The following is a 26,079-nucleotide window of genomic DNA, read 5'->3' as shown; positions in this document are numbered from 1 at the left end:
ATTTCTAGGCTTTTAAAAATGTATTTTATGTGTTTCCCCTGTGCTGTTTAGTAAATGGTGCCATTTCTGATGCCCCTCCTAGTCCATGTTCTGTTTTCTACAACAGCACCAAACTTGGTCACATGCTGGTGGGGGAAGTAGCACGGGATATTTTCATTAGTCGTGAGTCGAAGAGGAATTGCACAACGTGTAATTTGGCCCAACCATTTATGAGATGATCTGAGGGATTTCTGCAGGCTGATTATTATTACTTTTCGCCACTGATTTCCTTGGAAGTGACTGGATAGTGTCAAAATTGTCAACGTCACCAGAACGGACTCTGCATTGCTTTTGAGTGCCCATGTGCAGCGTCCATTCCAATGTGCTAGAAATTCTCCTTCCTGGGTTAATCCTCACGATAAGACATTGTGGTTTGACAAGGTTATATTATTTCCCCTGGGTAACTTTTTTCCCCAGCTGCCAATATGCTGGACACTGTACTGGATTTAGGCCTATTAAGGAGCCACTTGATATCAGCAAAATACTTCTGGTTCTCCTGTCAGCAGAGTGAAGAAAATGCTGATGTGGTCTTAGCCAAAGTAATTTTTTACTTTCTGAAATGGAGAGTGGCACAGACTGTTACTTTTCCCCCCCTTCCTTTTAAAAAGTTTTTGCAACTTCACTGGGAACTAAACTTCAGCTGGATCCTCAGCCCCTGTCACTCACACCCCATTTGGAAATGCCAAAGTTGTAATACAGCGATTGGTTCTAATCCGTAATAGTTATCCACTTGCAGCAGCTTTGCAATTACTGAGAATTGTTAGAATGAACACGGCATTGCTTTTCAAGGCTGCTTCAAATATAGACTATGTTAAGGTGACCAGAAGGCGCCCCGTGCCCCAGAAGGCCGTGCTCCTGCGGCCGTGCGCACGGGAGGCTGCCGCACTGCCTTGCGCCCCAGAAGGCAGTGCGGCAGCCTTCCAAAAATCGGGACAATTGAAATAACCCGCGGGACAAATTGTTTGAAGGTGGGACTGTCCCGCCAAAAGCGGGACGTCTGGTCAGCCTAGACTATGTACATAATTTTGCTACGTCCTGCTCTGTCTTAGAAATGTTAACACCTGGAAACAGCTTCCCCTCCCATTAGTTCTGAGTACCTATCTCCCCATCCTTGCCCACAGAAGGTAGAAGAGCATCAAACTGTTTTGCGCACTGACGGGGAGGGGTGGAGCCGACCTTAGTTGGGGTCAGAAATACATCACTTTTTGTGGAATATCTCTATTAAACTCTATGGGGGATTCTCAGACAGGTTTTTTATTTTTGCTTTTTTGGCCTTCTGGCATTGTGGAAAAACCCTTTGCAGAGGGCTGGTTGGGCTGCTAATCCATGCCGGAGTAGGGTTCGTCCAGCTGCTGCCCAAAGACTGCCAAAACTTTTAATGGATTCAGATTCAACTTACTACTCCCTCAGGTAGGAAAACCAACTATCTAGAAAGCAATGTATTGTTGAAGGCTTTCACGGCCGGATTCAACTGGTTGTTGTGGGTTTTCTGGGCTGTGTGGCCATGGTCTAGTACAGGGGTAGGGAACCTTTAACACTCAAAGAGCCATTTGGACCCGTTTTCCACAGGAAAAGAAAACACTTGGAGCCACAAATAATTTTTGACATTTAAAATAAAGATAATACTATATATATTGGGGTTTTTTTTACCTTTTACTCCGCTCATTCTGAGAAGTACATGGATGTGTCCGCCCTGCTGCCTGCAGGGCAGGCAAGGATGGGGCCAGCGGCTCGGCCTCACCGGCCGCAGGGAAAGCGCCCACCCTGCTCCAACGGGGTGGGCAAGAGGGGAAGCCCGCGGCGCGACCCAGTCGACCGCGGGCAGTTGGTGCGCCCGCCCTACTGCCTGCAGGGTGGGCAAGGATGGGGCTGGCGGCTCGGCTCGTGGAGCCACAGTGCAAGGGCAGAAGAGCCACATGTGGCTCTCGAGCCGCAGGTTCCCTACCCCTGGTCTAGTAGAAACGTTAGGAACAAGATCTACCAGACCACAGCCACACAGCCCGGAAAACCCACAACAACCAGTATCTAGAAAGCAGATTCTTTTTCAGGTAGGTTCAGAACTCGCTGCTTCCAAGGCAAGGATGATGTTGGCATCTCTACTTTAGTTCTGTGTAAACGCAAGGTTTTGTAATTTCCTTACTGTAAGGGAAACAGCTTGCTATAAATATGCTTTGCATAAAAGCTGAAGAATAGCTTGTAAACCAGTCATGGAAGATGTGTAGAGAGATTTATTTTGAAGTAATGGCATTTCAGAACCCATATTTATACAATGCAGGTTTCCACTGTAGGGAGCCATCACTGTGTTCAAATTATGTTTGTGACCATTTCTTTTCTATTGGATAATTAAAAAGTGGGGGGGGGGGTGTTGCAATGAAGCATGGCGCACATACTCAGACATAGGTCACAGCTACACGTCCGTATAGTGCTTGCTTTGTTGTGATCTGGAATGAATATACAAATGGGCCCGGAGGCTTTTTTGTTGGGACTTTATAAATAGAACTTTGGAAAGGAAATGTAAGATCTTTGTTTTTATATAGGACAACAGCAGCAAGAATACTATATGTGCAAAAATGGAAAAATCCAGCCATTCCAACAATTATAGAATTAGCAGAAATGGCCAAGCTTGCTTTGTTGCAAAAAGAAAGGAATTTGAATAAAATTTTGGACAATTGAAAACCTATGGTAGAATTATGTAGATTAAAAAAAAGAAAAAATGAAGTAATGACTAGTAGTTTTGAAAGTTAATGGATTTTAAAAATTGAGAATGGAGAGATGTGTGATGTTCATCAATTGATAACTAATGTTTATGTTTCTAAGGACCAAGAAAACGCAAGCTAGCAAGCATAATGGTATAATGATAAGATGTTTCAGCTGCTTCATATGGAACCCAGAGTTGATTCTGAACGAGGGAGTAGCACTATATGGACTACCCAGGATTGCCCTGGATTCATTCAGATTCCATATTAAACAGAATTTTGGAGATTTTGGAGATACTGACTCTTTCTACTGACTGGAACGCAATATGACTATTGCAGGTTTCGTGCCTCATGGACAATGTTTATGACATGCTCTCATTATATGTGTGTTTATTACCTTTCTATCCAGTTAAATAACCACAATATATCTGTATGAATAATCTTTATGAACGGTTTATGAAGTATCTGTTGAAATTACACTCAAACTAACTGCTTATACCACATTGCCTTGTATCCCTATATATACAGTCCTTGTTTTTTAGGCTTGGCTGGCCTTATATCTTTCAGTATTCATTCAGATTCCTTCAGAGCCCAAAGAAGGTTTCCAAGGGCATCTGCTGAAGCATGATACCACTGATTTGAAAAGCAAGGGATTGCAACTTGACACACTTCTGACCCAACCTGTGCTGATGGTTTTCTCAGACCGGAGCCTGACCTTTTTTGTATTTTATAATGTGAATTTAGTGCTTGTGAAAGGTGTCGGATTAAGATCCCAGGAGGCTGAAGTTATCTGTATGGCCACAGACAAGCGCTGCAACAGCTGTGATTCACTTCTTCAGTGAAACCTATTAGGAGTCCATTCTCCAACCGGAGAAGTGACAACACTCATTTAGCAGTTGCTCAAATAAATAAATAATGCAGGCAGATGTGCAGGGCTGTTTCTCGTCTCAAGGATGTCCGAATGACAATAAGAAGAGCGAAGATGAACTCCTTGTGTTCGTTAATTATTTTTTTTGTCTCCCTCCACAATTCTACAGATGTTTTACCTTTATACAGCTGCTTGTAATAATATGACACCAACACACATTTATATTTACATTATATGTATTTATATCGCCTTGTTCAATCATCAGGTTTTCAGAGAGGTTTGACTTGGCAACCAGAATGCAACAGCATTTCATATTTGACAGCATAGTATCATTCGTAACAGACAATATGTGACAAAATGACAATCAATAGTACTGGATAACTGACTTACAGCCCCATACAAAGGAGGGGGGCCAAATCCACCATTGGAAGCAGCGTGGGACCATGGCAGTGGATTTGCCTTCCCTGAGGTACTTGCTACAGTGGAGGGGAAAATCCACCAGGGTACAGCCACTGCAGCAGAGGCGTAGATCCAAGGGGGTGTGGTGAGGGCGTTTCAGGGGTGTGGTGTGGCGTTCCAAAGCAGGACGGGTGTGTTCTGGGGCAGGACTGGGGTGGAGGATACACCAGTGCACTGGGAGCTTTCCCCCCTTGCTATGCCTCTGTACTGCAGGCCTCCATGGTGGTGGGACATGGCGCTGAACACCACACCAATCCCTGTGCTACCATGGCATAGTAGAGGTGGGCATGGCTGGGGAGGAGCCAATGCTAGTCAGCTTCCTCCTAGTCATTGCCCCCACTATGCCAGTGGCCAGGACTTTGGACTTATTCAACCTTTTTAATGATGTAAGTCCATTAATTAGATGCACCTGAAACACCAGGGGCAGCCATTGCTGCCGGGGTGAGCAACGCAGCAAAATAAGGGGTATGCATGGCCTGGCGGCATGCTGCAGAACCGGGTGCAATGATTGGCTCCCAGCAGTAAAGGCGGGAGGAGCCTGGGTATATTAAGACGCCTTCCCTCGGGTCCGCGTTCTCCTTCCCGGCCATGGTGAACCAGCAAGGCGCGGTCGTATCTCTTTGGTGTCTCGCATAAGGCCTGGAAGGAGACTGGTCACGGCCTATTAGCTGTTTTTCCTTCCTTTTCTCTGGCTCTCTTCGCTTCTTTCGCTACATCTTTTTCTTCTTTTCACCGCCTTTCGGTCGCGGGACCGGTTTCACAGTCACTTCATGGGGCCAAAACGGGTACAAGAGCAGGGAGCCTTCTACAGGGGCGGCGTAACCATCGGGCAGAGCTCGTGCTTTATTGAACAGGCCGTCAGGGCCCAGACTGGCCCTGGAATGTCGGGGATGACGCCCGTTGTTACGGATCAGAGCAGCGGCGGTAGCTTTTCCGCGGGCTTGGGCCTGTCCCCCATCGGCAGGGGCATCGGCGGGCCTCCATGGACAGTCTCCTTTAGGGGGGTCCTCCTCATAACCGGTGGGTGTCGGCCCGGCATCTTCCCAGCCCTCGGAACTTGCCGGGCAGACAGGCCCTGATCCCGCCTTTGTCCGCTAACCTGGCGGACACCGCTGGGTTAAAATCCTTCCTCCCAGGCTCCCTCGGTGGTGCGGCTGGCGCAGCCTGGTCCCACATCGGGGGTCATTCTGAGCCCACCGTCAAGGCGGTGGCCGGGTATGGCGCGTGAGGGCGCTATGCGAGCCGAGCAGCGGAGGAGCTGTAACTTTCGCCACCGGGCCGGGCTGGCCCACATCGGGTGGATGCATCCATCGGCCCCTCAGAGCGCGAGGGCAGGAGGAGGAAGCATTCGCTGGAGCGCTCCCATTCCTCCGTATGTATCTTCCCAGTTCTTCATCGCCGGGTGAGTCCAATCGAGGACGGCTTTGACGCGCAGGCTACCGGGGAATTTTGGGTGCGCGGGGAGGGGGTGCCCGCTTTCCCACTGTGGCTTCGTAAAGCGCAGGCGTATCGGGGTGGAGAAGCATCATCCCCTGGTCTCGCCCAAGACGCATCGCTGCAACCCACCCGGGTCCCACCTTCCCAGGAAGTCTCCGGGAGCTGGCGCTGGATGGGTATTAATGCGGACATCTTTAAGTTCCTGGCAGCGGAGGGGAGTTGGGCCTGTCGGGTGGAAGGCCGACAAAAAGCCGAAGCGACCCGGCGGCAGCCGAAAGCCGGAATTTCAACACCATTGCAGGGTTTCACTGAATTCCTGGCCCTCATCGGGGCCGCATACCCTCTGCAGGCTTGGCACCTGGCGGCCCACATGGCGCATAAAAGGCGTGGCTCGGGCGCTGGTCAGGGATACTCGCGGCCATCGCTTACGACGGTAAGCCATCCGGCAGGAAATGCTTCGCACAAGCGCTACTTCCGCTAGATCTCATTCACCACCAAACTTTTCTGATGGTCGCGGGTCCAGGCTGCCAGCGGGAGGGGCGGTGGAACCATCCGTCCCAGGGAAACCCGGCAGAGCCTACCTGGGGTGGGCGGGGGCAAAGAGGCTGTGCTGGGAATTCAACAGAGTACGCTTTGCCAGCAGCCAAAACGGTGATTTGAGCACGCTATCTTCAACTGTTCCGACAGCCACAGGCAGGGTCGTCGGCGTCTCCAAGCCGCCGGGTCGCCTTCCCCTTTTCGGCAGGCTCCAGTCGCCCGCCGCCGGGCCCTCCCTAAAAGAAGCCGGGTGGTTGTGGGCAGCGCTCCCGCCTCCCTACGCAAACACTGAGTTGCCCGCTCAGCTGCAGTCTTTGGCTCCTACACCCGCTTCAGCTCGGGGTGCTGTTGGAGTGGCTGCAGCGGTATCCCGATAGGAGGGCTGCGTGTATGCTGGGGGATGGCTTCTCCTCCGGTTTCCGTATCCCCTACCAAGGCCCGAGGAGGACTTACCAAGCGAGCAATTTAAAATCAGTCCGTGATCTCCCTGGCATGGTGGCTGACAAGCTTAACAAGGAAGTCAGGGCCGGCTGCATTCCTGGCCCTTTTAGCCACCCGCCCCTCCCTAACCTCAGGGTTTCTCCCATTGGCGTTGTGCCAAAGAAAGCCCCGGGGGAGTTTCGCCTAATTCAACACCTCTCCCACCCCCGGGGCGATTCCGTGAACCATTTCATTGATCCTGAGGTTTGCTCGGTCCGGTATGCCACCCTGGACGAGGCCATCCTTTTCATCAGGCAGGCGGCTCCCTGGCAAAGTGCGACATTCAGTCCGCCTTCCGGATCCTGCCCATTTCCCCCCTCGATTTCAAGCTGCTGGGCATCCACTTCCAAGGAAATTGGTACGTGGATAAGGCCATGCCCATGGGCTGCTCTTTCGCCTGTGCTGCTTTTGAGACTTTCAGCACTTTCCTCGAATGGGCTTTCAGGCAGAGGGTGCCCTCCAGGCTGGTGACTCATTATCTTGACGATTTCTTGTTCATCGGCAGGCGGGGCACCAGGGAGTGTGATCTTGTTTCCGTGGCCTTTCAGGCCCCGTCAGCTGAGCTAGGGGTTCCCTTGGCTCTCAACAAGACGGAGGGGCCTTCCACTGCCCCCCCCCCCCCCCCCCCCTCAGCTACCCGCATCCACCGGGACAATTTGCTCCCAGGGTACGTCATCGCTCCCAGCGGACAAACTTACAGCCCTTTCCTCACTCTGCTCAAGTCCGTTCTCCTCCTCCGGTAATGCAGGGTGCGCCTGGTGAAAACCTTACTTGGCCACCCCCAATTTCTGCCTTCCGTAGTGGTGGCTCCAGGTAGGGCCTTCTGCCCTCGGGTTGGCGAGGTCCTTGGCGGGCTGCAAGTCCCCTGACCATCACATCAGGGTCTCCTGGGGCATGAAAGAAGACCTGCGGGTCTGGCTGTCCTTCATCCGAAGCTTCAACGGCATCTCTCTGTGGCAGTCATCTTTGGAACCTGGCCTGGAGTTGCAGGTGCACTCTGATGCCTCTGGGGCCTTTGGTTTTGGTGTGTACTTTCAGGGTCAGTGGGCGCAGGGCCTTTGGCCCCCAGAGTGGCACGCGCAGGGTATCACCAGGGATCTCACCTTTTGGAGCTGTTTCCCATCCTGGTGGCGGTGCACATTTGGCACAACCTCTGGCTTAACAAAAGGGTGCTTTTCTGGTGCGACAACCAGGCAGTGGTATGCGTGGTGAACAGACAGTCGAGCAAATCGGCGCGGGTCATCGCGCTTGGTTCAAGTAATTTGGTTCTCACCTGCCTCACTTATAATATCTCTTTCAAAGCTGCTTTCGCCCAGGTTTGCCAGAATGAGATTAAGCTGACGCTTCTTTATCTCGCCAGCAGGTGGGATCGCTTCCGGCGCCTGGCCCCAAGCGGAGCTGTTCCCCGGGCGACAGTGCCGGGCGCCCCTCTCTGGGAACCTTTGGCAACGGTGACGCTATCACAGGTGTTTTGAACTCGTTGGCACCGGCCACGTGTAGGCAGTACGACGGAGCCGCGGCGCCACTTCCTGAATCCCACCGGCGACCTCCGGGTGTCCGGTCATGCGGCGGGGTGGACACTGGCCTCCTCCTCAAGTATCTGGTCCGGCTCCATGGGCAGGGGATGCACCAGCACCATGGGGGTGCACCTGGCGGGCATCGCCTTTTATTGCAGGGTTTCGGGTTTCCCTGACGCATCTGCTGCCAAGGCTTTCGCAGTCCGCCGCCTAGTGGCCGCGCGGCGGTGGGTGGGGCCCAGGCAGAGGGACCTCAGGCTTCCAGTCACCAAGGGAAGTGCTGAGGGTGGTTACTCGAGTGCTTAGGCAGGTGTGCGCTTCGCACCATGAGCTTTGCTCTTCTCTCAGCCGCCACCTGGCACACCACGGGCCTTCAGGCCTGGTGAACTGGTCGCCCTTACCGGGGGGATCGCACCTTCCAGCACCGCGCTGCAAATGGAGCACCTCACCCACCGGGGACATGGTCTACGCATGGCTGGCCCATTCAAAAACCGGCCAAGAGGGCCGTGGGGCCTGGGTCACCATGCCGCCTCTCACTGGTGATGCCACCTGCCCCTCCCCCCCCCTTATTGGAGTGGCTACCGCACAGGCCTCGCGTGGGTGGCATGCTCCTGGTGTACGAGGGATGGGTCCCCCCCTCACCAGGCAGGTTCCAAATGCTGGTGGTGTTCAGGGCATGCTTGGGTCTGGCCGGGCTACCAGCCGCTGAGTTTCGCTTGCACTCGCTTAGGTCAGGGGCCGCCATGACCAAGGCACAAGAGGGCAGGGCCCCTGAGGACATCCGCAACCTGGGCAGGTGGCGGTCGGGGGCCTTTCGGGCATACATCCGCCTGGCCATCTGACCTGTTGATTTCCCTCCTCAGTGCCTCCAGGGACGCCGTGACTGTCTATCGGGTAGGTGTGGGTTGTGGGGCACAGCCTCGCCAACAGAGTTGGGGACTACGCTTGCTATTCCGAATAATGGGGGGACGGCATCTCGGACTTGGGGCTTACATAAGAATTGCCTTGATGGGGCAGGGGCACATGCTTTGGCATGAGCTGGAGCCCAAGCATCATAGAGTACATTTTTTCAACTGGCCACGCCTGACCTCCTGGTCATCCACCTGGGGGAGGAGGATCTCCCTGCCAGTGGTCGGGCCTTGACCCGCGCTTTTGCAGTGGCCACTTCACGCTCAGGAGCTTTGCTGTGGCATCGGCCTGGTATGACCTTGGTCTGGTTCAAGATGTTGCAGTTGGCCCATTGGAGCGGAGCGAACTCTGCAGTGGACAGGGCCTGCAGGAAAGTAAACAAGGCGGCTGCCAAGGTGGTGCTTTCCCTCAGGGGAGCGGTGGCAGAACACTCCAAAATCACCCGGGACGTTATGGACCTTTTCCAGCCGGATGGTGTCCTCCTGTCCCAATGGGGCATGGACTTGTGGCTTCAGTCAGTTCAGTTTACTCTTAGTCGATGGTTAAGGTAGAGACAGGCTCAGGCTTGAGGAGCTTGGGCGGTGAGCTGCGAGGGTGGGCAGCTCGTGGCGGGTTTGCAACGGTGTCGCACATCTGGGGAGAGAACGAGCCTTCCGGCTGGGGCTCCCAGGCTTGCGCCCTGTGGTAGGGCCGGGGGGTGGGGCGGGCAGGCTGGCAGGCCGGCAGGCCGGGCCGCTGCCCAACACCCTAGGGAGTGGGGTTGGGTTGGGCCAACAGGCGGCCATGGGCTTAGCCGGTGCCCGACACCCCAGCAAGCACAGGAGGAAGACGGGCTGTGGGGCGGCCTTGGTGCTCAGCCGGTGCCCGTCTCCTCAGCATGGGCGGGAAGTGTGGAAGCAAGTAGGAGTGTTATCTCTGGGGCTTCCCTTCCCACCAGTTTCCCATGTCATTGGGATGTGATGTGCGACCCGTTTGCCGCCCAGCTCTGATGTAAATAGTTCTTGTTGATATGTTTGATGTTTAATAAACGGGCTGCGGCCCATTCCTTTCCAGCCTGTCGTTGTGGTGTGATTATTGAGCGAAGGGGGTCTCACCATCTGCAGCAAAGCCCAATGGGGGCTTTCCAGCACGGGGAGACTTTTAAGTGTTTGTAGCCTCCCCATGCCACCAGGAGCAGCGGGCCAATGCAGCTGTGGGGCACCCAGCCCGGCACCCAGCCAATGAGATGGGGCTGTTATTCAGGATGCATTTTAGCATTTTGTGTTGGGCTGTCTCATTGGATGCTGACTGATCCAGAGGTGCCAACTAAATTAATTTTCAAATGCTGAAGGGAAATTTCAAAATTCAAATAATAACATTACAGCTTTCCATGAAATTGGAGCACTGATACATTTTCTGAGCCCTGAAGATATTTTCTTAAGTTGACAAATGGATGCCCTGTACCTTCAATTGTGTCGTGTGGCATAGAGAATCGATTGAAGTTCATTGGGTTACATCCAGGCAGCTTTTCCATTCAGTCTTGCTCAACTCCCCAACATGCTATAACCCCTCATCCCAGTAAGGTTGCCAACTCCGGGCTGGGACATTTCTGGAGATTTACAGATGAAGTCTAGGGAGGGTGGAGTGAAGTGCCATACCACCCTGAACACGCCCGATCTCGTCTGATCTCGGAAGCTAAGCAGGTCGGGCCTGGTTAGTACTTGGATGGGAGACAGCCTGGGAATACCGGGTGCTGTAGACTTAGAAGTGCCACAGAGTCCAACTTCCAAAGCAGGCATTTTCCCAACCTGGGGTACATGTACCCCTTAGGGGTGCATGCCAAAATTTTTGAGCGTATACAAACAATTACAAAATGGGTTTGCTAATATGGGGGTATAAATTCAGGAAAATGGATTGCTAAGGGGTATGCAAATTAAAAAAAAGGTTGGAGAACACTGCTCTAGGGCAGGGGTCCCCAAACTTTTTAAACAGGGGGCCAGTTCACTGTCCCTCAGACTGTTGGAGGACCGGACAAAAAAAAACTATGAACAAATTCCTATGCACAAATGATTGTAAAATGTTTGATTTCACCTTCCCCTGTAAAAAAAAGCAGAACTTTCCAAATGAAGCATTCCATCTAACCCAGGATCAGGTATCTTCCTGGGTTCTTCCTCCCTAGCAGCCAGCGAGCGATTCGCCAGCCTGGCTGATGCCAATGGGAGTGAGGCGGAACAGAAAGCCTGAGAACAACACATGGAGTAGCTGAGAGGGAAGGGCGGAGCAGGCATTGCCACATGTAAGGTTTCCAACTCTGGGTCAGAAAATGCATGGAGATTTGGGGGTGCCATCATGTAATTGCAATCAACAGCCGTTGGGGCCGGTTCCTGCTCTCCCTCGAGCCCCCACTGCACATGAATGGAGCCATCGCCGCCATGCCTGGTGGGCCTGATAAATGCCTTCAGGGGGCCACATTTGGCCCCCGGGCCGTAGTTTGGGGACCCCTGCTCTAGGGTATTGATGTCCGTCATCTGGAAATCAACTATCATTCCAGCAGGGTTCCAAGACCCACCTGGAAGCTGGCAAACTCAATGTTCTACATGAAGACTCCTTACCAGGACAGAAAATGCCTCTGGGCATCTGGGCATCCCGAAGCAATAGAACATGTGCTTTCCCATTGTCAGTATTAAAAAAAAATATACCTATTAGTTTTATTTTGCAGCAGCTGTATAGATTCCCAGATCACAAGGAACATTTTTGTATTTCCATGCTGCTTGCAGATACCAACCCTGACAGAACAGTGTCGCCAGGTTCTGTGTGGTAGCCCTTGAAGTACGTAGTGGGATGGTCTGTGCAATAAAGTAGGCTTAACGATTTGACAGCTGTAGCCTTCAATTTACCAATGTTATTGTTTCTCTCTGCCTATCCTCTTTTTTTATGGTTCTTTTATGATTTTGAAGCTTTTACTGCCTTTTAATATTTATGCTTTTATCATATTTCCTTTATTTATATTTATATTTTTATTTATTTATTTGATTTGATAAACCGCCCTACCCCCGGAGGGCTCAGGGCGGTGTGCAACAAACAACAATACAATAAAACAAATCGAATAGCGCCAATTAAAATATACAAAACCTTAAAACTATAGCAGCAGTAGCCTTCAATAAATAATTAATTAATAATAGAAGACGTCTGGCACCCAGCCCCAGTGATCAAACCCTGGGAGGGGAGGGGGTTGGCAGATGGTCCAATAGATAGCCAGTGTGCAGGACAGCACAATGGGCTGTTGTTTCCATACCTTTTGGGGTTCCAAATTTCCTTTGGCCAGTAAGTTTTGTTTTTCTTTTTTAGATATATATTTACTGTTTCAATATATCTTATCCTCTTAGTTTTATTTTATTTACCTTATGCTAGTCTATGACTATAATAAAGATTGACAATGTGATGTGCCACAGGGCTTTTATATAGGGAGGTCTCATAATTCTTATAGCAATTTTTTTGCCTGCTGAACAGAACTTTTCTTCCTTTGTCCAAAAGCAGGGTTAAAGCCAACCTAATGCTCTCACCATTCACACAGGCATCATGAAGGAGGAGGTTTGGATTTATACCTCATCTTTCTCTCCTATAAGGAGATTCAAGGTGGCTTACCAGCTTACCAGAGTGTGGTTCACCAGATAAGCCTCTGCCACTCAAGTGGAGGAGTGGGGAATCAAACCCGATTGTCCAGATTAGCAACCACCTGCTCTAAACTACTACACGACGCTGGCTCTCTTAGAGGGCTCATAGGTGTAAAACTCAAGATGCTCCACATTTCCTGCACCCACGCGGTGTTTCCAGCCTGAGATATCAGAGACAGCAGATGCAACCCAGTGACAGTATGAAAAAAGCACTCAAATTAGGATGTTTTAAAATGTATAACTGTAGTTTATCAAAGTGATCAGAATTGCACAGCTAATAGACGTTTAATTGGGAAGGCTTGGTGTAGACTTTAATTGAAGCAAAACAGCAACTGCAATTTACTGTGCTATTTCATCATTTGAAGGCAGGCCCAGGGTATTTAGAATTTTTTTCCAGTTTGCAGCATCACTTTTTCATTCCTAAATGAGGTGCTTTTAAGCAGCGCGCAGTGGGGGTTATAAAGTTTGGAAAACCATGTTAATTCCATAAATTAACAGAAGAAAACTGATTACTTGAGACACCGAGTTAACCAGCTATCAAATCTCCATCCATTTAAGGTTTCCCACTCTTGGCACTCCCTTAAAAGATCAAAAATACCAATATTTGACGATATTATTTTTCAGCTCGGCTACCTCATTACGTCAATATTGTCTGACATTAAAAGATGAAGCACAGCAGATAAGTGAATTCTGCTCATACGCTGACCTTTTCCTATAATGAAAGTCATGTGTAAATCTAATCACTATACTATCTGTATACACTGTAATCTGGGGAAAAGCTGTGGCATTTAAGATTCTCATTTTAGGGAAAGCAAAGAGCAGAAGAGTTGCGGGAGAATCATACCAACTCTTTTGCAAAGTTTATTGGGACATATCTTTGCACATTTAAAACATTATTACAACTCCTCCAGTGTCTAATGGCGCATGAGACCACAATACGTTCTGCCCAATTACTGTGTCTTCATCTGTTCATAAAATCCCATTTGCAACCAACTTCTCCATTTTTATGAGGTATATTCTGTATTCTTTTACCTTGTAGGTTAATAGCTCGAGTCAATTTCAAAATGGTAGCTTCTTCCACAGTCAAGTGGATTTAGAGGCAAGACGTTCTGAACATGTGGTACACACTGCTACAGCCTTTGACTATAAGGAGAAGAAGAGTTTGGATTTATATTCCACTTTTCTCTCCTATAAGTAGACTCAAGGTGGCTTACAAACTTCTTTCCCTTCCGCTCCCCACAACAGACATCTTGTGAGGTAGGTGGGGTTGAGTGTTCCAAAGAACTGAGACTAGCCCAAGGTCACCCAGAAGGAATGTAGGAGTGAGGAAACATATCTAGTTCATCAGATAAGCCTCTGCCACTCAGGTGCGGCCTCCATATCCACACCTTCCTATATGTGGAGAAACTCACTTTGATTCACCTGAGCCTGCACACAATCCTTCTGATATGTCTTAGACGTGGCACGGTCACATGGAGTTGGATCCACAATACCCTTCTGCTAGTGCATGTGCTCTACTCTTGATGAAAAGGCATATTTCTATTCATGCATGATAATGCTATGCTAATAAAATGTTTTTTTCTACAAATGAAGAAGAACAAGAGTTTGGATTTATACCCTGCTTTTCTCAACCATAAGGAGTCTCAAGGCAGCTTACAAACTCCTTCCTTTCCTCTCACCACCACAGACACCTTGTGAGGTAGGTGGGGCTGACGGAGTTCTAAGAGAACTGTGATTAGCCCAAGGTCACCTGGCAGGTTTCCTGTGGAGGAGTGGAGAATCAAATGTAGTTCTCCAGATTAGAGTTCACCACTCATGTGGAGGAGTAGGGAAACAAACCCGGTTCTCCAGATTGGAGTCCACCTGCTCCAAACCACTACACCCCACCATACTTTTTCCCAAGGCAACAGCCCAGTTGCCACAACAGGAGTGGAAAATGCAGTTGTAATCACTCCAAGTTCACTGGCCATCAGTGGAGAAGAAATCCCCCACCAAGATCTTATGGGTGCCTCCCCATAGAGGGGCTCTGCCCAACTTCAGTTTAAATCCACTGGTTAGCACCTCTAAGCAGTGGTGGGATCCAAAAATGTTAGTAACAGGTTTCCATGGTGGTGGGATTCAAACTGTGCAGTGTAAGCGCCAGTGATGGGGCTGAAGTGAGGGGCACCGACAGGGGCATGTAGTAGGCGGCGAGGGCAGGCCACGGGGGCATGGCCCGAGGCACTGACGGGGAGCAGGGTTGCATTCCTCTGGGCGGGGCTGTGGCAAGGAGATGCAGCCACTCGCGCCGGGTCCGCTTAGGCGAACGAATGCACCCTTGTGGCGCAGGCATTTGAAGCACACCGCCCGGTGCACCTCCTGCTAGAACTGCTTCAGAAGTTCTGCGCAAAGGCTACTGGCACGGAGAAGAGGGATGCTTGACGGAAGGCAAAAATCACGTGGCAAAATCACCAATTAGTAACCCCCTCTCGGCACACACAAATAATTAGTAACCTACTCTTGGGAGCCTGCGAGAACCTGCTGGATCCCACCTCTGCCCCTAAGCATTCTCTGCCTACTGCTGACAGTGTTGTGGATCCTGTGCATGGACTTCAGAAGATCTGAACTGTTTGTCAAAAGCAATGAATTGTGCATCCACAAGGAAGTGAGAAGTAGGACTGATAACATATTTTCAACAAAGCGAACCATTCCTATTATAATGGCATACACTTCTAGGACTTGGCCAAAACTACTCCTGGGTTGTTGTTGTTTTTGGCAAAAAGCTACTCCCAAGACTTGCTGGGAACAGATTTGTGTTGCTTCAGTGCTGTCGAGCACTGCTGTGCTTCTCTGATTTTCTCTCCTGAAGGTGTCATGAACACCCATAAACAAAACATTCTGGCTTACCACAGCCAAACTCATTAAACGGCAAGAGGGGGCAAGTGAAGATAAGGACAGCAAAAGCCAGGAGGAAAACTCTGATACAGCAACTCTAAAATTACCCAAAAATGGGAAAGGTAATTTTTTTTAAACAAGTAAGCTAATTTTGAAGCAACTACCCTGTTTCCCCTAATATAAGACATCCCTGAAAAATAAGACATGGTAGAGGTTTTGCTGAAGTGCGAAATATAAGGCACCCCCAAAAGTAAGACATAGCAAAGTTTTTGTTTGGAAGCATGCCCGACAAACAGAACACAGGAAAAATAAGACATCCCCTGAAAATAAGACATAGCACATCTTTGGGAGCAAAAATTAATATAAGACACTGTCTTATATTTGGGGAAACACGGTATCAAAAAGGAAATAATATTTAGTGTTATTGCTAAATCCATACAATGTAAACTTTTTGTTTCTCTTCTAAACACTCTCTTTGAACTTATTATGTAAATTCTTTTAATAATCTTTGAAACTAAAAAAAATAATATTGTGATGAGTAAGGAAACAAGGGCTGATTAGGCACAAGGAGACCCCACCACAACCGCACAGCACAGTGAAGAGCCCCGTGGTAAGCATTCCATGCATAATGAACCAAGGTATGCTCTGAATATGATTTTGGTATTTAATTTCACATTTCTGCATTTTGTACGGCTCTTCCATTTATTTATGTGATCCACCTAGTTTTTATTCTGGTCTTGGACCAACAAGGGACAAGGCTTAATGCTCTTCAACACTGTGCCATGGAAGATGCTCAAAATATGCACAAGTTGCAAATGTTTGACCTCTAACTGGTGACCTGTCAACATTGCATCAGTTTTGGAAGATGTAGTGGTAGTGACAGGTCCAGAATGTAGTCTGGCTGCCTTCATGTCAGCCACGTCCCAGGTCCATAATCTAGTTTGGCTGCCTTCATGTCAGCAAAGGTCTGCAGCTGGGATTTAACATGCACCAGTCGCCCAACCTCACTGACTTTCCCAAGGCTGACAATCTTGCAGTCACTTTAAAGACTACACTGGACCAAGACATTTTGGTTAACACTCAGAAAAGCAGTTCCTGTAGGCATGTGTTCTTCCAGAACAAAGATGAGGCAGGGATGCTTGTGAAAGTATAAAAGTGAAATTGGTTGGTTGTTCCATATCAATACAAACTGCACTGGGATCTCACAGCAAAACAAGAGTTGGGTAGATCATGTTGGTATTAGGAATACTGAGAATTTCACTGAAAGCAGGTTTTGATAAATGAGCACATGGTGTTTGATGGCTGTGATCACTTGTGAGCTGAGTCTCAGGTGTGCTTGTCTATGCCCATGGCAGACACAGGCCTAAAAGCTTTGCATTAGATTATAGTGGTGGCGAACCTTTGGCACTCCAGATGTTATGGACTACAATTCCCATCAGCCCCTGCCAGCATGGCCAATTGCCATGCTGGCAGGGGCTGATGGGAATTGTAGTCCATAACATCTGGAGTGCCAAAGGTTCGCCACCACAGCATTAGAACAATAGCAGGGTGGGAAGTGGAGTTTTATTTCTTTGCTTTGCAGGGAATTTTGCATCTACACAACAGGTGAAATCAATTCAAGCCAAGGTTCATGGGACAGATGGATTTAGTTCCACCTGGACCCAACTTGTCTGCACAGGGAATTTATGAAACTTTAGGTAAATTTGTAAACTGTTTTCCTTGCTAAGCAGAGGAAAATGGAAGTACTAAATTGGTAAATTATGGAAATTGGATTGCTTTAGATTGCTTTTATATTGTGTAATTATTTTGTTGTTAGCAACCCTGAAAGGGGAGGGATGGTCTAGAAATCGAAGGAAGGAAGGAAGGAAGGAAGGAAGGAAGGAAGGAAGGAAGGAAGGAAGGAAGGAAGGAAGGAAGGAAGGAAGGAAGGAAGGAAGGAAGGAAGGAAGGAAGGAAGGAAGGAAGGAAGGAAGGAGGGGAGCTATACATCCTATAAGATTTTGCAGAAATTCGCACAGACAACTCCATAATCAACAACTCCAACTTAAATAAATACCAGATGGTAAGCCTTCTTTAAAAATACAAGGCTTATAAATAAAAAAGGTCTGGCTGATGGACTGATACGCTCACTTAAAATGATCATGTTCCATTCAGCATTTACTAAGAACAGGTTTGGGCGGAAGGAAGAAACTAGAACTCTCATTGGACAATGTGGGAAGGTGTGTATGTGAAACACCATTGATTGCGCTGTTCAGTACTATACAGATGTGTGAAAAGTAAGCTGATGAACAGACATGGACTATTCAGACACAGCAGAACTGACTGATGAAAAATCAAGTCCCAGTGATTTTCCAAGCATCCTTATCTTTCATTGGCTAGCATATTGGTGAGAGAGCTACATGAGGAGACCTGGGTTCAAGTTCTAATACCACCACAAAATTTGCCAGTCAGACATCTAACCTATCTCACAATAATGCTGTGAGGATAAAATCATGAGTGGAGAAACATGAACAAACCTGGTTCACCAGATTAGAGTCCACCGCTCATGTGGACAAGTGGGGAATCAAACCCAGTTCTTTAGATGACAGTCCACCTGCACTTAACCACCGCACCACATATAATACACTTCATATTTGCAATCTCCATCTATGTCCTTTTGGGACTTGGAAAGTTGTATATAATGATAGTGATTGTGTATCATCAAGTCATAACTGACCTCACAAGGTGAGGAGAAATGGTTGGCCATTACCTACCTCTGCCTAGTGCCCTCAGCCTTCCACGATGGTCTCCAATTCAAGTACTAAACTGGGCTGAACCTACTTAGCTTCCAAAGTCTGACAAGCTAAGGCTAGTCTGGGCCATTCCGGTCATTCTAGGCTATTGTGCATTTCTACATACAAATGGATATTTGTGCAAATTTCATATTACGTGACACATTTATCATGAAAGCAAGCCTGGGAGAGCCATGCTTGTTTCAGTAAAACCTGGGCTCTTTTCTCCAATAACTCCAACCAGCTGAGGTTTCAACGATTTTTATTGGAAAACAGAAATAAAAGAAATAAAACTTAAATGCACGGAGGTTGCTCAGCTGGTTACATTCCTTTTGGTTCTTTGTCCCTATTCCGGGAACCCATGGCCCAGAGATGCTTCTCTGACCACGTCTCAAGATGGAATCTAAAATCCTTTATTTTTCCCCTTCTCAGGAAAACTCTGTTCAGGCCACGAGGTAACTTAGGCCTTTGAAGTTTCATCCTGGCACCTTTGTATGGCTTCCTGTCCTCCCTTCAGGAGATCAAAAGGCAAAGATGCTTTTCACAGTCATATGTGACTTCCCTTTACTGTAGCGATAGCATCTTCCATGACAACATTCTACACACAGCCAGCCTGGGATGCGTTCGTGCTCCTACCACCTTTCGAACCTGTTTACCAGGGCAAAGTATGAAATGCTATTCACTCTTTAAGAACTGCAACACAACTTGTATCAGGATCTTCAAAACAATCTCTAATAGCAAAAATGACTGAGGGTTGCAGCAGTGGTGGGATCCAAACATTTTAGTAACAGGTTCCCATGGTGGTGGGATTCAAACTGTGGCGTAGCGCCAATGGGGCTGGGCGGGGCACAACGGGGGAGTGACCAGGCATTCCGGTGTGGGGCATTCCTGGGCAGGGCTGTGGCAAGGACACAGCCTCTGCGCCGGTCCTTGGGCGGGAAACGAATGCACTCAGGCACAGGCTGCCACGCACGCCGGTGCACCTCCTGCTAGACTGCTTCAAGTTCTGCGCGCTACTGCTGAGAGGAGGGGCGTAACGAAGGCAAAAATCACATGGCAAAATCACCAATTAGTAACCCCCTCTCGGCACACACAAATAATTAGTAACCTACTCTCAGGAACCTGTGAGAACCTGCTGGATCCCCTCTGGGTTGCAGGGATATGACTGTATTTGGACCCTTTGTCGGAGCTGTAGAAATAAGGGACTGTTCTGTGCTGATGTTGGTTCTAGGAAGGGATGCTATTGAGGAAGGGTATTGTAGCCTACCGTAAGCAGGTCTTTGGAGACACGACATATGCATTTTCTAAAGAAATCATAAATGATCCTGTGTTTAGTCATGAGCACCCACACCTTGGATTGCTTGCTGATTCTACACACCATGGGACGACTGCTGGAGACAATTAAATGGCTACTTAAATGCAAGTTCACAGGACTGGCGTCTAGCTGTTTCACCTTGTGTGTTAAGTGCTGTCTGTTCAGCTCATCTTATGGTGTTTTAATTTGCTCGCTCTTGCTGGGGTCACGACCAGCCTTTCATCGCTGCCTCGCTTCGTATTTTAGGAAACAGGAGGAAGGAACTGTCAAAGTAAGGCTTTGTCACTGTGTTGATGAGAAAGGGCATGAGGTACCCGATCCATTTTCTTGATCACTTTTACCTTTGCCCAAGTAGAAGATCAATGGAAGGCAGATACTTATCCATTAGTATTTCACCTTGCAGTTGATGCATACCGATCTTATTAAAACATCCCTACATCTCCGTATAGGTTAAAGTGGAGTTTGGCCTGCCATGGCCAACCACCCAAGCCCAGGCACACAAATTGTCCAACGTGATCGTGCATCGAAGACAGAGTGTCTACTATTTCATTCTTTTGATTGTTTTACCACAATATGGTGTTCCTTGGGAGGACTGATCCTTTGGAGAAAAAAATAACTCTTGTCTGATGCTTTGTGGTATTAAACAAGAGGCACACAGCCCCCCTTCCCCATCTTCAGAAAGCAAGTGTGAACCTAGAACTCCATTTATTAGTCATCCTACATGCTGAGGACAGCAAAAGACTAAGGCCAGTTATGCACAAGGTGTCTGCTGAGTAGTGGGGGGCATAAGAGAAGGTTGTTTGACCAGGATCACCAGATCCTACTTGAAAAGGCTTCCGGGGCCTGCTCTCCTTTAGCACTAGGCATCACTTACACTGGTAATAAGGGGGTTCAATATTTACACCAAATAACTATGCCCAGTCTCCATAGAGCAATGATGTTGCTCGTTATAATGCCCCTCCATCAGCCGTATCAACAGGGAGATTTATTAAAACCCCTTACTATGGCTATGCATTTGCAACAGGAATTGTGTAGATTCTATAAACCATATTTTACTTCATCGTCCACATTACAATGTACCCAGAGTTAAATATTTGTCATCCCTGCTACTCAAAAAAGAATATGCATCTGACTTGCAAAAGATTTCCTTTCTGTTGGACAACCCCAGTAGTGACGCAAATGACGCAGTTGCCAAATACTTGGATTCGTATATAAAACAGCACTCTAGGAGCAAAATCTGAACTTTCCCCTCTTTTTTCTTTGTATTTTATTTTAGTTTCCCTCTATTTAGTTAAGTGGACCTGCATATATAATACCACAATATTGTTATGCCAATAAAGGTTCTTCGATTGATTGAAATGTCTGTCACTGCAAGATTTCCTGTACGGGTGTATTTCCTCAAGCCCCGCTTCCACTTTCAATTCTCTCCACAGCAAGTGAGACCACTTGTAGCAGGATTTAAATTTTGCTTCACCGCCAGAGGAGGCAGATTTGCAAGAGAGCACAGGACCTGAAAGTCAGAGAAATGCAAGGAGACCCCACCACAAGCCCACTGCAAACTGAAGCCCCCCGAGGTAAGCCTTTTATGCATAATCAACCTTCAACTCTATGAACACCCTACATATCCAAAAGCATTTTTATTTAGTGTAATTTTGAACTGAATTGTGCTTAGAAGAGTGTCACTGTTTAGGATCGCTGTGCCAGAATCCTTATATAACACCAATCTTCCAGGTTTATGCCACTCCATACATGATTCTCTGGCTCAAGCTTTGCTCAACTTCATCCACCACTGGGGCAGATTGACCCTTTAATCCCGCCTCCAGGTGGACAACTGCCTTGGAGAGAAACTGGTATCCAGGAGTACACTGAGCTCAACACCCCCTACTGTGCTGCAAAATCTGGTTGGTTTGGACCCAGGGTTGTGGTGGTGGTGGTGATCATGATGATGATGATGCAGCTCCCTCAGTAGGGAAGCCAACAGCCAGTATCATCACAACTTCAACCTGGGTCAAAGCCAATCAGATGCTACAGCACTGCCCCAGGGGCCATTTGACTCAGCATGTTCCAGGACTGCTCTAGCATCTCAATCTGCCTCTGGCCAAAAGCATTTGAATACTGCAGTGGAGGAATGGTGGAAGTCTCTCTCTACCAGACCTACTCAACTGGGCCTTCATGCAAGCACTTGGTTGAACGCCAAAAAATGAAGAAATCATGCCCATAAGCGGCTCTGCATGGTCAGATATTGACATGGAAGCCACAGCAAACACAGGTTATTTTCTAGGAAGGGAAGGGCTTACATTGAGGCCTGTTTTTCTCTCAAAAGTACAGCTGATCTCCATGCTACAATAGGGTTGCCAGGTTCCCCTGGCCACCCACAGGAGATGGAGGGTAAGATTGCCAAATCCAGGTTTGGAAATCCCTGGAGATTTAGGGATGGAGCCAGGGGAGGACCGGGACCTCATTGGGCACCAGGCCATACATTCCATACTCTCAAGCATTCATTTCTCTAAGGGAATTGATCTCTGTTGTCTGGAGAGGAGTCATAATTCCAAGAGATCTCCAGGTCCCACCTGGAGGATGGCATCACTAGACAACAAAGATCAGTTCCTCTGGAGAAAATGGTAGTTTTAGACTGTGGACACTATGACACCCCATCTCCACTGAGCTCCCTTCCTGCCCCATACTCTGCCCTACTCAGACACTGCCCTGAAACCTCCAGGAATTTCCCAAGCCAGAGTTGGCAACCCTAAGCTTACATCCCATTACTATCATGCTGTTTTGAACCAGCTCTTACCAAATGGATGGGATTTTGCCAGACATACAGACAAGCAGGAAAGAATTGTACAGGTAACTAACAGAACAGGTGAGACCTCTGCAAATTAAAATGTGAATTCAAAGCCTCCAGAATGACTAAGAGAAAAAGGAACCTACATTTGTCTTCAGGCCTTGTTCCTCCTCGAAATTCAGATTTCCCAGTAGAAGAGGAAGATTTTAGTGTGTTGCAGGAATTTACAATATGTAAAGGCCTATTCCGGGTTGCCAGCCTCCAGGTGGCAGCTGGAGATATCCTGGGATTACAACTGATCTCCAGATGACACAGATCAGTTCACTTGGAGAAAATGACCACTTTGGAGGGTAGACTCTATTGCAGGGATCTGCAACCTGCGGCTCTCCAGATGTTCATGGACTACAATTCCCATCAGTCCCTGCCATCATGGCCAATTGGCAATGGTGGAAGTGGCTGATGGGAATTGTAGTCCATGAACATCTGGATAGCCGCAGGTTGCAGACCCATGCTCTATTGCAATTTACCCCACTGAACTCCCTCCCCTTCCCAAACCCCGCCCTCCTCAGGCTCCACCCCCAAAATCTTCAGTATTCCCCAAGCTGGAGCTGGCATCTCTAACCTATTCTTAGATACGCCAAAAAATTGCAAAAAATGCAAGCTACTTTAAGAGGATTTGGTGCAGTTACTAATTTATACCCTATCATAGGAACTATAGCAAACTTTCCCACTGAAGCTGAGATACAGAAGAAGAAGAAGGAGGAGGAGGAGGAGGAGGAGGAGGAGCTGGATTTATACCCTCCTTTCTCTCCTGTAAGGAGACTCAAAGGGGTTTACAAACTCCTTTCCCTTCCCTCCTCACAACAAACATCCTGTGAAGTAAGTGGGGTTGAGAGAGATCCAAAGAACTGTGACTAGCCCAAGATCACCCAGCTAGCATGTGTTGGAGTGCACGAGCTAATCTAGTTCATCAGATAAGCCTCCACACCTCAAAAGCAGAGTGGGGAATCAAACCTGGTTCTCCAGATTAGAGTGCACTTGCTCTTAACCACTACACCACGCTGGCTCCAGCTACTCATATTAAAATGTTTTTAAAAGATAACTTTAAACCCTTCTAGGACGGACAGTGATTACTGAGACCTCACACCACCAAATACACTGTAAACAGGGAAGCTATTCTGTATGAGAGCCATATGCATCTCCCCTCATTCAGCTAAAAATACCATAGGAAAACAGCAAATGCTTCTCTCACAACTTCTTTACAAAAATAGTTAAAGAGGAACTATACACTTTCCTAAGTCCATTTCAGAGCCACAATTCAGCACAATTACTTATTGTAGTATTCACTGCAATTGCAGTACAATTATTTATTGTAGTATTGTTTAGAAAAGGGGCCAGTTCTTTGCAGTGATTAAAATGGAATGAAAAACTGGATGCATCTCAAAGAACAAAGACAGAAAGCCTCCAGGAAGGATACAAAAAGCTTACCCTAAATGCACCATGAAAGAACTTTTCCTGCCTCCAACTTGTATAGTGGATGGGATGTTTGATTTCTTATCTTGCTGTTAATTATAGGACTTCTTTCCCTAACGCACACTGAACAGGGTCATCTCAACATTTTTATGGATATTGTCACAGTTGGTTCTCCCGAATATCTTTGTTAGAAATTATTTCCTTGGCACATTTTTGCTCCGTCCGCTGCTGGCTTCCAAATGGCTATTCTTATTTAATTCATTCCTTTATTCCTTAGATTTTGCCCCCTCGATAGGCCATTTGATGTAAAACTGCTTTTGTACAGATATTGCTGCACTCTGCCCTTCACATTAATATTTTTTTAATTCTCGGACTTCCTCATTTCAGTCAAGATACTCTGTTGCCAAGGAAGAATTGCACTAATTTTTATGAAGAAGGAACAGAAAAATCTGCAAATGAGCTTACAAGGAGGGGTATGTACTTTGTGCTTACAAGCTTCAATACATAGCAGGCCTGAATGCTGCAATCCATACAGATTATATTTTAAAAGCATGCACATTTTCCTACATTGGCTCACTTTGCTTTATTTGTTCTGGTTTTAATTCCATATCATAATATAAGGAAGAAGAACACACAACAGACACCATGTGAGGTAGATGGGGCTGAGAGAGTTCCAAAGAACTGTGACTACTAGCCCAAGGTTACCCAGCAGGAATGAAGGAGTGCAGAAACACATCTGGTTCACCAGATAAGCCTCTGCTACTCAGGAGGAGGAGTGGGGAATCAAACCCAGTTCTCCAGATTAGAATCCAGCTGCTCTTAACCACTACACCACGCTGGCATCTCAGTTAAAAGTATTCTTGGCAATGTTGTTGTCATACAGATAAAAGACAAGATTCTCAAGATGCTAAATTCATTTAGAAAACACCCTGAGCACATGAATCATCACCACAGGTAGTAAAATACTACCGGACAAGTATGCCACCACCGAATATTGAGAAAATAACACATAAACATTGCACTTAAGTGTTCCTGCACGGCCGCCTGCGAATAAAACTAGCCTGTCTTATTAACAAAACGTGTTCAATTTCTGATGAACACAGTGTATCATCTATGACTGAAATACCATGGACACCATGATGTGCTATTCTTCTGCAATCACTTACCCAGACATTCCCGTCTTGGTGATATGGCTTCCAGTTCCTTCCTGTATCGCTGTAAAGCATTCGGTACTGGGTTACCCAGTCGGAGCTGCTGTATCTGCCTTGAGTCGCAACAGAGCTGATCTGTTTCCTATTGCCAAAGTCCACTTGCAGCCACTGGTAATGGTCACTATCCGACGGACACCAGCCTCCAGCCCCTGAGAAGGAAACATAGTCACATGCACTGTTGAAGACTTAATGCCACTTTCTTTGGAAAACATCTCCTGTGAGAGATGTACATGTAAACCCTGGATGCAAGTTTTGAGGGTCCACATTGTTAACACATGTATATGATCATACACATGATGGGAGGCCTCAGCAGCTATTTCCACAATCCCCCCTCCCGATTTCCCAGAGAAAAGTGTGAAAAGCAGTTGTTTGAAGGCTTGGCGCCTCTAAGGCTGCGATAGGGACAGATCCAGCCACCTACCTCGCCTCCCCACTTAGGCATATCCTGTTTCCCTGAGCCAGGGAGGCTCCTTAGGGTCATTCAGCATAGTTATGTACAATTGGTGTCAAAAGCAATCAACATGTAAAAGGAAAGGAGAGGAAGAGAGAAAGGCCCTTTTCATATCAATCAGGGCTTACATCAATTAGGTTACATGGAAGTTGCAACTGGGTTACACAGACCAGGCTCTGCTCCTGACAAAATCTAGCTGTAAGAGAGAAATGTCCCAAAGTTGGGTAAGGGCCTACAATTAGAGAGCCACAGCTGTAGGCAGGATGCAGAGGCAACTCTTCACCTAAATGCTACACAAGATTGAGCGGAAGTTTAACTTGATCAGAGGTGGATGAACCTCTCAGCACAGTCTGAGTAGCAACAGCCTGCATTCGTGATTTCTGTGGGCACTCAGTAGGGGTGTGCGAAACGCCTTTGAGAAAGTCTTTTCAAATGTCACCTGAGAAGGAAACTCCAAATTTACCTGGAGCAAACTCAGCGGCAACGCTGTGAGTGCCATCCTCAGCAGAGTTACTGAAGTTGATGCGCTTTGAAAGACGCAGCCCTGCTGAAGATGGCTCTATAGCAGGGGTAGGGAACCTGCGGCTCGAGAGCCGCATGCGGC

The 26,079-nt window shown here is 47.8% G+C and overlaps 1 protein-coding gene and 1 pseudogene across 1 annotated transcript in view; one reads left to right on the top strand and one right to left on the bottom strand.

The window, feature by feature from the left end:
- Positions 1 to 26,079, bottom strand: part of CNTNAP2 (contactin associated protein 2) — a 1,428,778-nt gene that overhangs the window by 860,604 nt on the left and 542,095 nt on the right. The window contains exon 3 of the mRNA XM_048510449.1: positions 24,980 to 25,173. Coding sequence (XP_048366406.1) covers positions 24,980 to 25,173 — 194 coding nt within the window. The remainder of the gene's footprint in view (positions 1 to 24,979; positions 25,174 to 26,079) is intronic.
- Positions 10,566 to 10,683, top strand: LOC125441401 (annotated as a pseudogene).

The sequence above is a fragment of the Sphaerodactylus townsendi genome, linkage group LG11 (genome assembly GCF_021028975.2).
Source record: "Sphaerodactylus townsendi isolate TG3544 linkage group LG11, MPM_Stown_v2.3, whole genome shotgun sequence".
NCBI lineage: Eukaryota > Metazoa > Chordata > Lepidosauria > Squamata > Sphaerodactylidae > Sphaerodactylus > Sphaerodactylus townsendi.
This window is presented reverse-complemented; position numbering and strand designations above follow the sequence as displayed.